A 15,548-nucleotide genomic window follows, 5' to 3' on the forward strand; every position below is an offset into this window, starting at 1 on the left:
CAAAAAAAAAAAAAAAAAGAAAAGAAAGGGAAAAAGATAAATTTGACTTCATCAAAATTAAAATTCAAAAAAAAATAATAAAAAAACTCCTGTGCATCAAGGGAAACAAGCAAGAGAGTGAAATCTCCACAAAATTGAAGAAAATATTTGCAAATCATATATTTGATCAGGGGCTTAATTTATTTTTAAAACTCCTATTACTTAACAACAATAATAAAGAAACAATGCACTTAAAAATGTACAAAGGACTTAAATAGACATTTCTCCAAATATGTGAATACAAATGGGCAATAAGCACATGATAACATTACCAATCATTAAGAAAATGCAAATGAAAAGCACCATGATATACCATTTCATGCTCAGTAGGATGTCTATTATTTTTTTAAAAAGGAAATAGTAATTGATGGTAAAGAAGTGAATGCAAGAAATTATAACCTTGTGCCTTACTGGCAGGAATGTAAGACGGTGCAGCCATTGTGGAAAACAGTGTGGTAGTTCCTTAAAAAGCTCAGCATAGGGGCAGCGCCTGTGGCTCAGTGAGTAGGGCGCTGGCTCCATATACCAAGGGTGGCGGTTCAAACCCAGCCCTGGCCAAACTGCAACAAAAAAATAGCTGTGTGTTTTGATGGGCACCTGTAGTCCCAGCTACTGGTGAGGCTGAGGCAAGAGAATCACCTAAGCCCAGGAGTTGGAGGTTGCTATGAGCTATGACGCCACAGCACTCTACCAAGGGCAATAAAGTGAGACTGTCTCTAAAAAAAAAAAACAAACCAGGAACTCAAACATATACTATACTTATACACAAATGTTCACAGCAGTATTATTCATGATGGACAAATGCTAGAAACAACCCAAATGTCCATCAACAGATGAATGAACAAATTGTAGTTATAGCCATAAAATTTAATATTATTCAGCCTTAAAAGGAATTAAATTCTGACATTTGCTACAATGTTGATGGATCTTGAAAACATTATGCTATATGAAATATGACAGCAACAAAAGGACAAATATTATATGATTCTACCTATGTGAGGTACCGAGAATAGGTAAATTCACAGAGACCAAAAGTAGACGAGAGATTTCCAGGCACTCAGGGAGAGGGAAATTGAGCATTATTACTCAATGGGTACAAGATTTCTGTTTGGAACAATGAGAAAATACTTAAAATGGATAGCGGTAATGATTACACAACATTACAACACAGCAAATTTTATGGTTTTTACATTTTATCAGAGTAAAAATATTTTTAAAAAATATTTTTAAAATGTTGATAACAGTTCTAACTATCCAAAAACTTGAAACAATCCAAATATTCTTCAGTGGGTAAATGGATAAACAAAATGTGGCATATCTATATCATTCAATACCACTCAGTAAGAAAACAAAACTATTTACACATGTAACAATACTGATGAACTTCAAAGACATTATTTTGAGTGAAAGAAGCCAGTCTCGAAAGGTACTATACAATTCTATTTATGTGGCATTCTTCAAAGGACAAAACAATAGTGACTAACCCACAAAGCAGTTGTTGCCTGGGTTTAGGAGTGGAAGGAGGGTATGGCTATGGAGGTAGCACCTGGAAGTATTTTGGGAATGGTTCTTTATCCTGACTGTGCTGATGCTTATAAAATCTATCTATCTATATCTATATATATATATATATTTTTTTTGAGACAGAGCCTCAAGCTGTCCTCCTGGGTAGAGTGCTGTGACATCACAGCTCACAGCAACCTCCAACTCCTGGGCTCAAGCGAGTCTCCTGCCTCCGCCTCCCAAGTAGCTGGGACCACAGGCCCACCACAACGCCTGGCTATTTTTTGGTTGCAGCTGTCATTGTTGTTTGGCAGGCCCGGGCTAGATTTGAACCCGCCAGCTCAGGTGTATGTGGCTAGCACCTCAGCCTCTTGAGCCACAGGCGCCAAGCCTAAAATCAATATATATGTTCAACTCCTAGAACTACATACCAAGAGAAAGTCAATTTCACTAAATAATCTAAAAACTTAAAAATAGTATACCATAATAAAAATTAATTTAAAAATACTGTGAAATTTAAGAGTCTAGAATTAATTATACTCTAAAAGCCTTAAAAAACTGTTAAAATTAAAGGGTCAAAAAAAATAAAGCATCAAATCTTATTAATTCACACTACCAAATAGGGTTGCTGTATGGTTGTTGTGCCTACCAAATCAAAGTCATATCTTATTACTGAAGTTAACAAAAACATTAGTGTTTAAACATTTTTATATGGTGGTTCCCTCACAGCTACCTCCAGCTAGTGTTCTGGGCTCTTAATCTACCGTGTCATATTGCCTAGTGCTGCCTTCAGACAGTCATTGATCAGTGATAAGCCCAGGCAAGTAATCAATCCTTAATTGTGTTGTTAATGAAATCCTGGTCTTTCTCAACAACCTCAGAGATCAGAAAGGAACTGCTGGTGTCTGGAATGACTATATACTTGCTTCCACTAGGTTTCAGATTCACTTCCCTTTTCTACTCTCTGGAGACAGAATGCAGCTGTTCAGCATCCTTTACAAGAGTGTTTTTTTCTAGAAGTCTCTCAAGGGCCATTACTAAGTGTGAGAAATATTGGAAAGACTACAGCAGATTTGTGTATGAGTCACTTTCCATCTGTTTATGGTTAAGTGCACTTACAGAAAAATTTTAATCAAATAAAGAGACAAGATGAAGCATTTAATTATTGCTTTACTGGAGATTACCATTTTTAGATTTTCAGTTACCTATTATCCTCACATATAGGAGGGCAGAATTACCTTCTCAAGAGTATATAGCCACAGTGCCTTGAGCATTTTCCTTCTAAAATAGATCTCTTTTGAAAATTTCATAGTTGAAAAAGAAGCACTCTCTGGATGTCCCTACACTTCTAAATTGCAAAATGGGCACAGTCCTGGCTACAGTGCAGCTAAGTGGAACAGGTGCTGAAAGCCCCTTTCCATCATCAAACACCCATGCTCTCAATAGCACCTAAGATAAAGAGAACATAAGGGGCAACGGGGCAGGAGAGAGACATTAGGACTCAAACCATGAATGGCTAATCAAAGTATAGAGGTATCAGGTCTCTATCCACTCAGGTCTACAGAAAGACCCCCAACAGTAGTATCCAGAAACTAAGACACACTTATAGCCTAGGGCACTGTACATGCTCCAAGAGGATTGTTAGTGATTCATCCTTTGTCAGGGCAGGGCTACCAGGGGTTTTGGTGAATGGAAGGATGCAATATGTGACTTTTCATAGCCTAGATGCTGAATGCCCAGAGAACTACTAATCTATTGGGGTCAAACAGGACATCATAACCTTGGTGAAAAGAATTTCTGGCATTTCCATTTTCCTGTTTTACATGTCTCAGCCCTGGGTTCTCTTAAAATACTGTGGTCCTAAAATGACATGAGGCTTTGAATATGACAGGAAAGAAAACAGCTTCAAATTGATTTGTTCCCAGTCTAGAAAAGCATGTGACCTAGTTTTACAATCAAGTGATCACTTTAAGATTACACAGGACTTTCTCATGGATGTGTTTCCTTTACATGTATAATGAACTCACAAGAATATAGATCGCGGTGGACAATAAGAAAAGTGTGAAAAATATAGGTTACCATTTGGATGTAGCTTTCTCTCTCTTCTCTGGAAACAGGATTGGCAAAAAATCTTGAAGAATTAATACCATTTCTTTCTGGAGAGATAAAGCTGGTTCGATTGCTAAGGAAAAAAATATAGACAAGGTCAAAGCAATGCCTTACAGCTGCTCTGAAACCCAACCAGGAACTGACATGGCTCCCATGGGGTTTCCACCCTCCCTTTCCAGACACAACTTCCTCTGGCCAAGGCAATTCCTAAAGAAACAGAGGCTGCCCAGCATTTTCTGTCCCACTATGGAACAATTGGTTGCTTTTTTCTAGGCCCTATATGAGACACAGCTCCTGAGCTTTCCAAAAATAGACCAAGACATCATATAATTTAGCAAAATATAAAAATGCTCCTCTGGGGCCCTCTTGTTTCCAATCAAAGTAACCAGAAAAAGTAAGGAAGTAAGCCCATTCCACTGATAAGAAGACTACATGCTGACTTCAATCCTACTCCTGAGTCAGAAGCACAGGCTGAATTTCTCTGCAGTCTTAGCTGAAAATACAGCTCACTGCAGAATTCTGAATTCTGCTTTACAAAGTGATTATGTCCTGTAGCATTAGAGTGAACCAAGAAATTCCTGGGCTCAGGACGCTGAAAATGCAGCTTCTGAAAGGTGAGATAAGAGAGTACAAGTACATTTTGAGGTTTGTGTATCCAGGCTGTGAACCACCACATCCCTCCTTCTCTAAGAACTCCCTTTTCCTACCCCACTCTACAAAGACAAAGAATGGGGAAGACATAAACAGATGTGCTGGGTTCCCAACAACACTCTGGTTTGTGGTTCCAGTATCCTGGGAGACCCAGATATATTCTTTCCTTTGTGATCTGTAAAACACCTCTGGTCTTGATAATAAACTTCACCCCTCCTTTGGCTTAAGCTAGATAGAATGGGCTTCAACTACATGTAATTAAAGAGACTTACCTAACACTGGGGGTGTCTGTGCTGCATGATGTGCCTCGGAGCAATCAGAAACTTACCAAGGTACAGTGTGAGTCCTGGTTAGAGATGCGTGTTCCCGAATGGTGGAGAGGTTTCTCAGGTCCAGAGGAGGTGGCCGTTCTATAAGACAGTATACAATATCTAGTATAGATAGTTCCTAGGAGTTCAAAGCCAGAATCTAAAGACAATAAACTATGACCTGCTACTTTCCTTTCAAATTTACTAACAGGCAACACTGATTGAGTCTGAATTTCACCATCCTCCTCTTTCCTGCCTCACTGAGAGTAAAGACAACTACCAAGCAAATGGTCACACACCTGCTGGAGGTCACCATTTGGAGGTATATTTAGTCAATACACACTTACTGAGGACACACAGTACATGCAGTTATAGGTGTTGGAGGTACAGTATGAATAAAATGGACAAAAGTGTTGAACCTTTTAGAATCTCACTTTCCTCACACTTGGTATATCTAAAATAGAAATTTTGCCCTTCGTACCATATGCAGAGACGATCACCCAGGTTCCAGTCTTCCCCACCTCCAACTCATTGTTCACCCAATGGTCCTTCTGCCCAGAACAGTGGTTCTCAACCTTCCTGATGTTGTGATGTATTTTCATTGTTACAAAGGGGTCGAGACCCACAGGTTGAGAACCACTGGCCTAGAATTTTCTTCTTCTGCCTAGTTACTCATATTGAAATCTCAGCTCACCCTCCCCTGCTTAGGAAGGTGTTCTTTGACCTCCCAACAAGATCAGGCTCCATATCATGAGCTCTCATGGATTTGTGTACTTACCCTTCACAGCACCTCCCCCACTTTAATTACTTGATTCAGGTCTGGACTGTCCTCTAGGAAGACAAGGGTTTATCTGATGTGTTCACTGTAGTAGCCTCAGCACATAGAGGAGCATGTGGCATCTGTTCTGACCCTTATGCCATCACAGTGGCCCAACTTGCATGTCTTCATTCATCACTGCCTTTACCTCTTTTCTCCACTAGACTACATGCATAGAGATTTGTTCTTTTCTTTTTTATTTTTCTTGAGACAGAGTCTCATTATGTGGCCCTGGGTAGAGTGCCATGGTGTCACAGTTCACAGCAACCTCAAACTCTTGAGCTTAAGTGATTCTCTTGCCTCAACCTCCCAAGTATCTGGGACTATAGGTGCCTGCCACAATGCCCGGCTATTTTGTTGTTGTTGCAGTTGTCATTGTTGTTTAGCTGGCCTGGGCTGGTTCAAACTCACCAGCCATGGTGTATGTGGCTGGTGCCATAACCACATACATAGAGATTTCTAATTCTCCACCATGTCATCAGAGCCTAGGCTGCCCAATTACTTTCCCAGGAGTCTTGGACCTGGCAAATGGCTGGGATAGAAAGGGCACATGTGTGATGAAGTCCCTATGATGAAGGTTCACTCACTAGCCACTGCCCAATTTCAGCACCTGGCTTCTCCCTCCTGAGCTCTTGTGCTCATTCTTGAACCCATCCCTCCTGGTCTGAGCATACACCCTTGAATCCAGCCACTAAATTTCCAACCCTGAGTTCACCAAACATCTTCTATATCCCTATCTCTAGACCATATAGAGCCGCAATGTCCAATATAGTGACCACCAGCAACATGTGGCTATTTATACATATATGTAAATTTATTAAAATGAAATAAAATTTAAAATTCAGTTTTTCACTGTGCATGGTGGCTCATGCCTGTAATCCTACCACTCTGGGAAGTCAAGGTCGGTCAATTGCCTGAGCTCACAGGTTCAAGACCAGCCTGAAAAAGAGCAAGACCCTCTCTAAAAATAGCCTGGCATTGTGGTGGACACCATTAGTCCCAGTACTTTAGAGGCTGAAGAAAGAGAATTGCTTGAGCCCAAGAGTTTGAGGTTGCTGTGAGCTATGACTCTAGGGCACTCTACTGAGGACGACAAAGCAAGACTCTGTCTCAGAAAAAAAAAAAAAAAACTCAGTTTTTCGGTTTCACTAGTCACATTTTAAGAAACTTCTGTTGGATGGAACTACTATAGGAAATTAACTGAAACATTAATATGTATCTCAAATTTATTGTTCCCTATGAAATTATTTCTGACCAGAATGAATGGTTATTTCCTCAGAAACTCATAAGACAGGTCTTTTCTCCTATTCAGTACTGCCATCATAATTCTACTTTTCCATCTAGCAGGTTTCTACACAGCTTCCTCCCCTCAGACTGAAGAAGCCTCCTTGCTTCTTTATCTTTGCATCCCATCCACTACAAACACAGTGTAAATGTGCAAATGTGGTTTGACACAAGTTGCAGGGGTGTGACTGGAATGGACCAGGCATGAGCAGAGGGCTTAGGTAGCAGCTTCAGTCCACTGGAGGTGGAAGTTTCTTCCAAAGGGATAAAAGAGGTTGAAATGAACCAGTTGAAGTGTCAGAGATCACAGTCATTATACCAAATGCTTCCTAATAATCACACAGCCAACCAGGCAGGTGAGGGTAGGTAAGAATGAAACTAAGAGGTCACTTTGACCTGCTTTTCCTTCTTCTCTATTCTCTTACCTCCTTGTCTTCTCAGGCTACTTAGCACACCAGAGAAGCAGCCTGACAATAACACAGAGGCTGAACTCAGGTGGAAGACTGCTTATTGCTGAAGTTCTCTCCTACCTCTGACAACTCCGCTGATGGGCATACACAGAGCCATGAATGATAAATTGTATATGATCAAGTTTGACCTTCAAGGATTGGTGTCAAAAATCCATTCTGGCCTGCCTTATGGAAGGCCAACACTGTATATCCAAGTGCTGTCTAAATGAGGAGACACCAGGTGATTCCATTCCAATCCATTATTACTTATTACTGGGCCTTCGTTAGATAAGCAATCAAAGATAAGCACTCTAGAGTGAACTTGGCTTTGTAGGCTGTTTTTGTAGAACCACAGAGCCTATAAGTTCTCTAACTACTTTATCATGACAGTCTGGGGCAGCAAAGTGCCCTAACCATTCCCATTCTACCCCAGTCACGTCTTTCTTGTCATACTTTCTAGCCCTTTGGGATGGTTTCTCCAGATCCTCCTTCCCAGAGAGGTTCAACAAGGAAACCTTTGCAGGTTTCCTATGCAGACACTAGGCCTTTGCTCCCCTCCTCTGTACAGCAGGCCTGGTCAAGTGCCTTACGTTTCCTCTGAGGCTTGAGATCTCTATTCACTGGAGGAGGCTCCAGGTCTGCAGGCAGTTCAGGTAGAAGGCTTGTGATGTTTCCTGAGCTCATCGGGATGTAGTCATCAGAGCTGCAATGGGATCCAATATCAGAGGCAGTGGCCTGGGGGCTCATGGGCATGTAGCTGTCTTTGGCACTGGCTGAAGCTGTGGAGTACATTAGGGAGAACCTGCATGGCTGCAAGAGAAGAGGTAAAGGTTGGGAACCACAGACCAGTCATGAAAACTGCTACCAGCAGCCAGCCAACACTTCAGATATGGTTTCAGTTCCAAATTATCCAAGAATAACTCTGCATTTCTTCAGGAAAGTTGGATTAGTATCTAGCTCAAATTCTGCCTCTGGAGCAATTGTGTGTATACAGGCACTGACTCTCCTAGATCTGATGCTGGAAAATAGAAAGTTATGAGTTTATACAAATCCTTTAAGCAAAATGTGAGACCTTAAGTAGAGACTCTAAGCTAAGCTACCATTAGAATTGACAAGGCTTTTATAGAATACTAGGTCCAATAGTCCCCACTAAAAAAATTCAAGTGTTAAGGGAGACTACAAGAATCCTCCGAGATGCAGAGTGCTGAGTCTCAAAAGACTTAAAGGGATCACATAGAGGTCAGGATATTTTTCATAAAATAGAGGCTTAAAGGAACCCAAGGGTCAAACTTACCAAATTTAAACTAAGCCTCTTGTCTCGGTGTCTTAAAGATTGGCCTTCTACATCAGCTGTAAGAAATAAGCCAAGGTGGTGAGAAATGCAGGGCAATACCAGTTGAAACTAGGACCCAAGCTCCTATGTACATGTATCCCAAGGCCCTGTGCTTAGAACCGCAGAGGCAAAGAAATATACCATATAGTTTCAATAAGTAAGTCTAGCTGGGTAGTCAGAATACATTGCCCCAATACATGGAAAAATCAGACCACATTTTGAAGCAATTTCTATCTGATGGCTTCAGTTTTCACTGTGAATTAAGAACAGATATAGCAAGTAATTAACAGGTGCTTATTGCATTTATCACATAAACCTTCTGACCTTAGAGATAGTAAAGGCAGAGCTGGAGGTTTGAGAAGATGAGAGTTTGAAATATCCATTGTGATGAGTGAGAGAACAGGGTGAGTAGAGAAACAATTACATTGTGTAGTGGCATTGAATAGCCATTTGAGCTCTGTGACCATGAATTGGTGACTGTGATTTTCTATAGCAGTAGTCAGCCACTCAGTTACACATATGGGCAGAAAGGACAGTTGGATTAATTCAGGAATAGAGACTTGTGAGGAGGATGTGACAAATAGTATGACATAAAAATTTAGAATAACTTTAGAATTAAAAAAAGAGATGCCCAGGAGGCAGCAAGATATATGAACCTGGACTCAAATGAGATATAATTTGGGGAAATTAGAAGTTTAGAAATAGTATTCAAAACCATAAGAGCAGATGAGACTATCTAGGTTGAAAGTGCTAACATTAAGTATAAAACACTACAGAATCTCAAGATTCAAAGAGCAGAAAGAAGAGTCAGTAAAATGTCTTGAGAAAGAGCTACCATAGAGTAAGGAAGAAAGTTGAGGGGCACAGTGTCACAGCAGCCTAAAGAAGAAAAGAATGGCCAGTAGTGTTGAGTGCTGCAGAGAAGTATAGCAAGTACCCTCAGCACACAGGGGCCACAGCAAAGTAGTCCCTAAGAAATTGGAGATTATGTTAGGTGACCTCTGAGAAATAAACTGAAAGGTCAACATCATCTTAAAGTGCTAGGATAACTCCCAGCTCAGAAAGATGTGATGGAGACTGATGCTATTAAGAATTTTTTAATTTTTTTATATTTATTTAGTTTTTTAAATTAAATCATAAACACATAGATCATATATACATTAGTGAATTTATGGGGTACAATGTGCTGATTTCATATAGACTTAGGAACACTAAATAATATTTATTTTATATACAAAGTCTGACAATTAGGTTCATAAACTCATCCTAGAAAAAGTGCTACAAACTTCATTGCTACATATCACTGTGGTCACCTTCAAAATACTCCCCTTGGGAAGCTATGCAGTGATGATATCAAGCACCTAATCCACCCTTCAAAGCAATTTTGGAACTCAAATTAATCAACAATCAACAAAAAAGACAAAATAATTGTATATATCACTGGGCAAGAGAGATGAATAGAATCTTCTCTAAAGAAGACAGATGAATGGCTAACAAACATGAAAAATGCTCATCGTCCCTAATTATCAGAGAAATGCAAATCAAAACTCACCTGAGATATCACCTAACTCCAGTAAGAATGGCTCACTTTTGGGAGCCAACCTCCTGGGAGGAAAGCCTGCCTAGTTTGAGGAAATGTATTCAAGTGAAGGACCAAGTGCAAACCTGGCCTCAGAAGTTTTCCTGCTACGGCTGGTTCCTGAACCAGATTAGATTGGAGCCATGCCCCTTTGATCACAATAGACTGCTGAGGATGCTATTTTGCCCCTAGGCTGTTTTTAATCAAGTTATGCAACTATGACAAGATTATGCCTTCAAGCTACTGTATATAAAAGCTGTGCAATAAAGCTAAGATTGCTGTTCCTATTGAGGAAAGCCCTCCTGATCCTGCTGTTTTTCATCTATCCTTTTCCATACTGCATCATCTACTCCCAGGGTCCCTAATAACCTTTGCCAGGCAGGTTAGCAGCAGCCCATATCACAAAGTCTCAAAACTGCAGATGCTGGTATGAATGTAGAGAGAAGAGAACACTTTTATATTGCTGGTGGGACTGCAAACTAATACAACCTTTTTGGAAAGAAGTATGGAGAATCCTCAAAGAACTCAAATTAGACCACCCAATTTAATTCTGCAGTCCCATTACTAGGCATCCACCCAGAAGGAAAAAAAATCCTTTTATCATAAGGATTTGCTGTGAGCTGTGATGCCATAGCACTCTACCCAGAGCGACAGCTTGAGACTCTATCTCAAAAAATAAAAAAAATAAATAAAAACTTATGTCTACACAGGACCTGCACATGGAGGTTTATGGCAGCTTTATGCATAATTGCCAAAACTTAGAAGCAATCAAGATGTCCTTCAGTAGGTGAATGGATAAACTATGGTACATTCAGACAATGGAATATTATTCAGCATTAAAAAAGAAATGAGCTGTCAAGGCATGAAAAGACATAGAGGAAACTTACGTGCATGTTACTAAGTGAAAAAGCCAATCGTAAAAAGCTAAAATGGTATGATTCCAAATACATGACATCTAGAAACTATGAAAAACATATTAGAAAATTAGGTAAAATGAATAAATTTCTAAAAAGTATAACTTACAAAAAGATTGTAATAATAACTGAAAAATCCAAATCATCTTATCAACTCAAAAAATTAAATTTTAATATAAAAATCTTTCCGCATAACCAGCCCACTGATGCCACTGGTAGAAATCCAGAAGCTGCCTGGAGGTACAAGGACTGATCCACCCAGACTTGCCACCACTGGAACCTACATATAACACCTGGGAGACTCAGAACTGGTATTTCTGGCCTGATGCTACCACCACTGATACCCAAGAAGTATCACTCTAGCATCCCTGTTCACAGTAAAGCCTTGACATAGCCCCCACTAACAACTATAGTCTGAGCCTGTGAGGAATTGCAGAGAAACACAATAATTCTCCAGTAACAAATATCAACAAAAAAGAAATCTATGAAATCCCCTATGATCTAGTCAAAGTGCTGGGGGGGAGATGTGTTAGCCAAGAATACTAAATCCAGCAAAGATAGCTTCTTTAAATTAAACAGAGAGAAAGAAAGTCTATCCCAGGCAAGCAAAACCAAGCAAATTCATAACAATTATACCAGCCCTACAAGAATAATAAAAAATCAATAAAAGGGGTGGTGTCTGTGGCTCAAAAGGGTAGAGTACCAGCCCCATATGCCAGAGGTGGCAGGTTCAAATCCAGCCCCAGCCAAAAAAAAAAAAAGAAAAGAAAAATAAAGGAAAAAATAGTATACAAAATAATCATAAAACAGCAAAGTAGAAGTCTTCACCTATCAATAAGTATCTTGAATATAAATTGTTTAAGTCCCCCAATTAGAAGATATTTACTGGTTGAATGGGAATAAAAAATAAGATACAAGTATATGCTGCCTATAAGAAACTCACTTTACTTGTAAAGACCTGTAGACTAAAAGTAAAGGGATAGAAAAAGATATTCCATGCAAACAAAAACCAAGACTAAACAGGTGTAGCTATCTTTATATCAGACAAAATAGACTTTAAGTAAAAAAAAAATAAATAAAAGAGAAAGAAATGTCATTACATAATGATAAAGGGATTAATTCAAGAAAAGCATATAAAAATTCTAAATAAATATGTACCCAATATTGGAACAACCAGATATGCAAAGCAAATATGGAGGAAAGGGAGATAAACCCTAATAATATTTGGGGATGCCAATACCCCGTATTCAGGATTGGACAAATCAACTAGACAGAAAATCAACAAAGATACATCAGACTTAATCTACCCTATAGGCTTGGCAGCCATAGCTCAGTGGTTAGGGCACCAGCCATATACACTGGGGCTGGCAGGTTCAAACTCGGCTCAGGCCTGCTAAACAACAATGACAACAACAACAACAACAACAAAATAGCCGAGCATTATGGCAGGCACCTGTAGTCCCAGCTATTTGAGAGACTGAGGCAAGAGAATCACTTAAGCCCAAGAGTTTGAGGTTGCTATGAGCTGATGCCACAGCATTCTACTGAGGGAGACATAGTAAGGCTGTCTCAAAAAAAAAAAAAAAATCTAGGCTATAGATCAAGTGGTCCTAATAGACACTTACAGAACATTTCAACCAACAGCTTCAGAATATACATTCTTCTCTCTTCATCACATGGAACATTCTCCAGGAAAGATCATATGTTAGGCCACAAAATAAGTCTCAACAAATTTATAGAAATTGAAATCATTTGGACTGTCTTCTCAGATTACAATGGAATAATAAATAACAAGAAACTTTGGAAACTGAACAAATACATGGAAAGTAAACAACATGGTCCTGAATAGCCAATGGGTCAATAAAGAAATTATAAAGGAAATAGAAAAAATTCTTAAAATAATTGAAAATGAAAACAAAACATACCAAAAGCTAGGGGACACAAAAAAAATTGCTTCTAATAAGGAAACTCATAACAGTAAATACCTACATCAGAAAAGTAGAAAGATTTCCAATAAATAGCCTAATAATACAGAATAAGGAACTAGAAAAGCTGGAACAAAAGCAAACACATGAATAGTAGAAGAAAGGAAATAATAAAGACCAGAACAGTACTAAATGAAATAGAGGCTCAGTGCCTGTTGCTCAGTGGTTAGGGCACCAGCCACATACACCAGGGCTGGTGGATTCAAACCTGGCCTGGGCCTGCTAAAAAAAAAAAAAAAAAAAAAAAAATGTTGACAACAACAACAACAACAACAAAATAGCCAGGTATTGCGGTAGGTGCCTGTAGTCCCACCTACTTGGGAGGCTGAGGCAAGAGAATCGCTTAAGCCCAAGAGTTTGAGGTTGCTATGAACTGTGACACTACAGCATGCTACTAAGGACAATATAATGAAACTGTCTCAAAAAATAAAATAAATGAAACGAAGTGAAATAGAGACTAAAAAAATACAAAAGATCAACAAAAATAAAAGTTGAGGTTTTTTAAAAAATAAACAAAATTGATAAGCTGCTAGCTAAAATAACTATGAAAAAAGAGAAAATCAAGGTGGGTACAGTGGCTCATGCCAATAATCCCAGCACTCTGGGATGCCAAGTCAGGTGGATTCCTTGAGTTTTGAAGTTCATGACCAGCTGAGCAAGAGTAAGACTCCATTGCTACTAAAAATAGAAAAACTAGCTTGGCAAAGTGGCACACACCTTTAGTTCCAGCTACCCAGGAGACTGAAGCAAGAAGAGGTTGCTATGAGCTATGACACCATGGCATTCTACCCAAGGTGACAAAGTAAGACTCTGTCAAAAAAGGGAAGGAGAGGAGGGAAGGAGAGTAGGAGGGAGGGAGGGAAGGAAAGGAAAAGGAAAAACAAAGAAAAAAAAAAAGAAAACTGAAATAAACAAAATTAGAGATGAAAAAGGAGACCTGGCTGGATGCCTATAGCTCAGCAGCTAGGGTGCCAGCCACGTACACCAGACCTGGTGAGTTCAAACCCAGCCCAGGCCTGCCAAACAATAATGATAACTACAACCAAAAAAAAAAAAAAAGCCAGGCATTGTGGTGGGGGCCTATAGTCCCAGCTACTTGGGAGGCTGAGGCAAGAGAATCACTTAAGCCCAAGAGTTTCAGGTTGCTATGAGCTGTGATGCCAGAGCACTCTACTGAGGCAACATAGTGAAACTCTGTATCAAAAGAAAAAGGAGACCTAAAACTTATACCACAGAAATACAAAGGATCATTAGAGGCTATTATGAACAATTATACACTAACAAATTGGAAAACCTAGAGAAAATGGATAAATTCCTAGACATATATAATGTACCAAGATTGAAACAGTAAGAAATAGAACACTTGAACAGAACAATAATCAGTGACAAGACTGCGTCAGTAATATGTCTCCCAACAAAGAAAAGCCCAGGCCTGGATGGCTTGATTGTGAAACTCTATCCAGTATTTTTTAAGTTTCAAGATAATAAGGGGATAAAAATGGGGGGGGGGTGTTCTTTTGTTTTTTTGGTTTTTTGGGGTTTTTTGGTTTTTGGCCAGGGCCGGGCCCACCACCTCTGGTATATGGGGCCAGTGCCCTACCCTTGAGCCACAGGCGTCACCCCTAAAAATGTTTTTGTTACATGGATGAACTGTATAATTCTGAAGTCAGGTCTTTTGGTGTGGCCATCACAGAATAGTGTACATTGTACTCACCAGGTAAGATTTTATCCCTCCCCTCTTCTTAGTTTTCAATTTGCTTTACACCACTTTATTACCATATGTATCCCACTTATTACTGAGAACATGTGGTGTTTTGTTTTCCATTCCTAAGATACTTTACTTAGAATAATGTTCTCCAGTTCCACCAAAGTTGCTGCAAAAGACATTATTTTTAAGGCTGCACGGTACTACATGGTGTATATAAATATATAACATATTTTCTTTACCTACTCATGAAATGATGGGCAGTTAGGTTGATTCCACATCTTTGCAATGGTGAATTGTGCTGTGATAAACATTCAAGAGCAGGTGTCTTTTTGATAATATAGTTTATTTTCCTTTGGGTAGATACCTAGTAGTAAGATTGCTAGATCAAATGGTAAGTCTACGCTACTTTCTTTTAGGAGTCTCTATACTATTTTCCATATATGCTGTACTAATTTTCAGTTCCACTACCAAGGTATGAGCATTCCTTTCTCTCTGCATACACACCAGCATCAGTCTTTTGACTTTTTAACTTTTTAACTGTGAACACCGCCTATACGCATTCAAATAAGATGTTCCTTTGGTGTGAATGATGTCTGTAAACGTTAATTTTGCAAATACAAGCAGGAAGTTTTACAAAAATCATGAAAAATGAACAATATACTTCTTACTGTTTGTAGCACAGTATGTATCATAACAATTGTGATTGGTGCATGCCTCAACTGGCATGTTTCATTTCTGAGTGCTCTGCAGTCAAAGGGTTAATGGTGATCATTTTGATAGGGACAAGGTTGTATCTCATTGAGGTTTTAATTTACATTTCCGTGATAATTAGTGATCCTAAGCATTTTTCATATTTTTTTGCCATTTGT

The 15,548-nt window shown here is 39.2% G+C and overlaps 1 protein-coding gene across 1 annotated transcript in view; it reads right to left on the reverse strand.

Annotated features, from left to right (window-relative positions):
• GAB3 (GRB2 associated binding protein 3) overlaps positions 1 to 15,548 on the reverse strand; it is a 113,801-nt gene that overhangs the window by 24,780 nt on the left and 73,473 nt on the right. Inside the window, exons 4-7 of the mRNA XM_003802747.2 lie at positions 8,455 to 8,510; positions 7,751 to 7,970; positions 4,631 to 4,712; positions 3,622 to 3,724 (exon numbers count right to left, since the gene is read on the reverse strand). Of these exons, the coding sequence (XP_003802795.2) occupies positions 3,622 to 3,724; positions 4,631 to 4,712; positions 7,751 to 7,970; positions 8,455 to 8,510 (461 nt within the window). The remainder of the gene's footprint in view (positions 1 to 3,621; positions 3,725 to 4,630; positions 4,713 to 7,750; positions 7,971 to 8,454; positions 8,511 to 15,548) is intronic.

This window comes from Otolemur garnettii, unplaced genomic scaffold, assembly GCF_000181295.1.
Source record: "Otolemur garnettii isolate 467f Iridium unplaced genomic scaffold, OtoGar3 scaffold00259, whole genome shotgun sequence".
NCBI classification, from domain to species: Eukaryota; Metazoa; Chordata; class Mammalia; order Primates; family Galagidae; genus Otolemur; species Otolemur garnettii.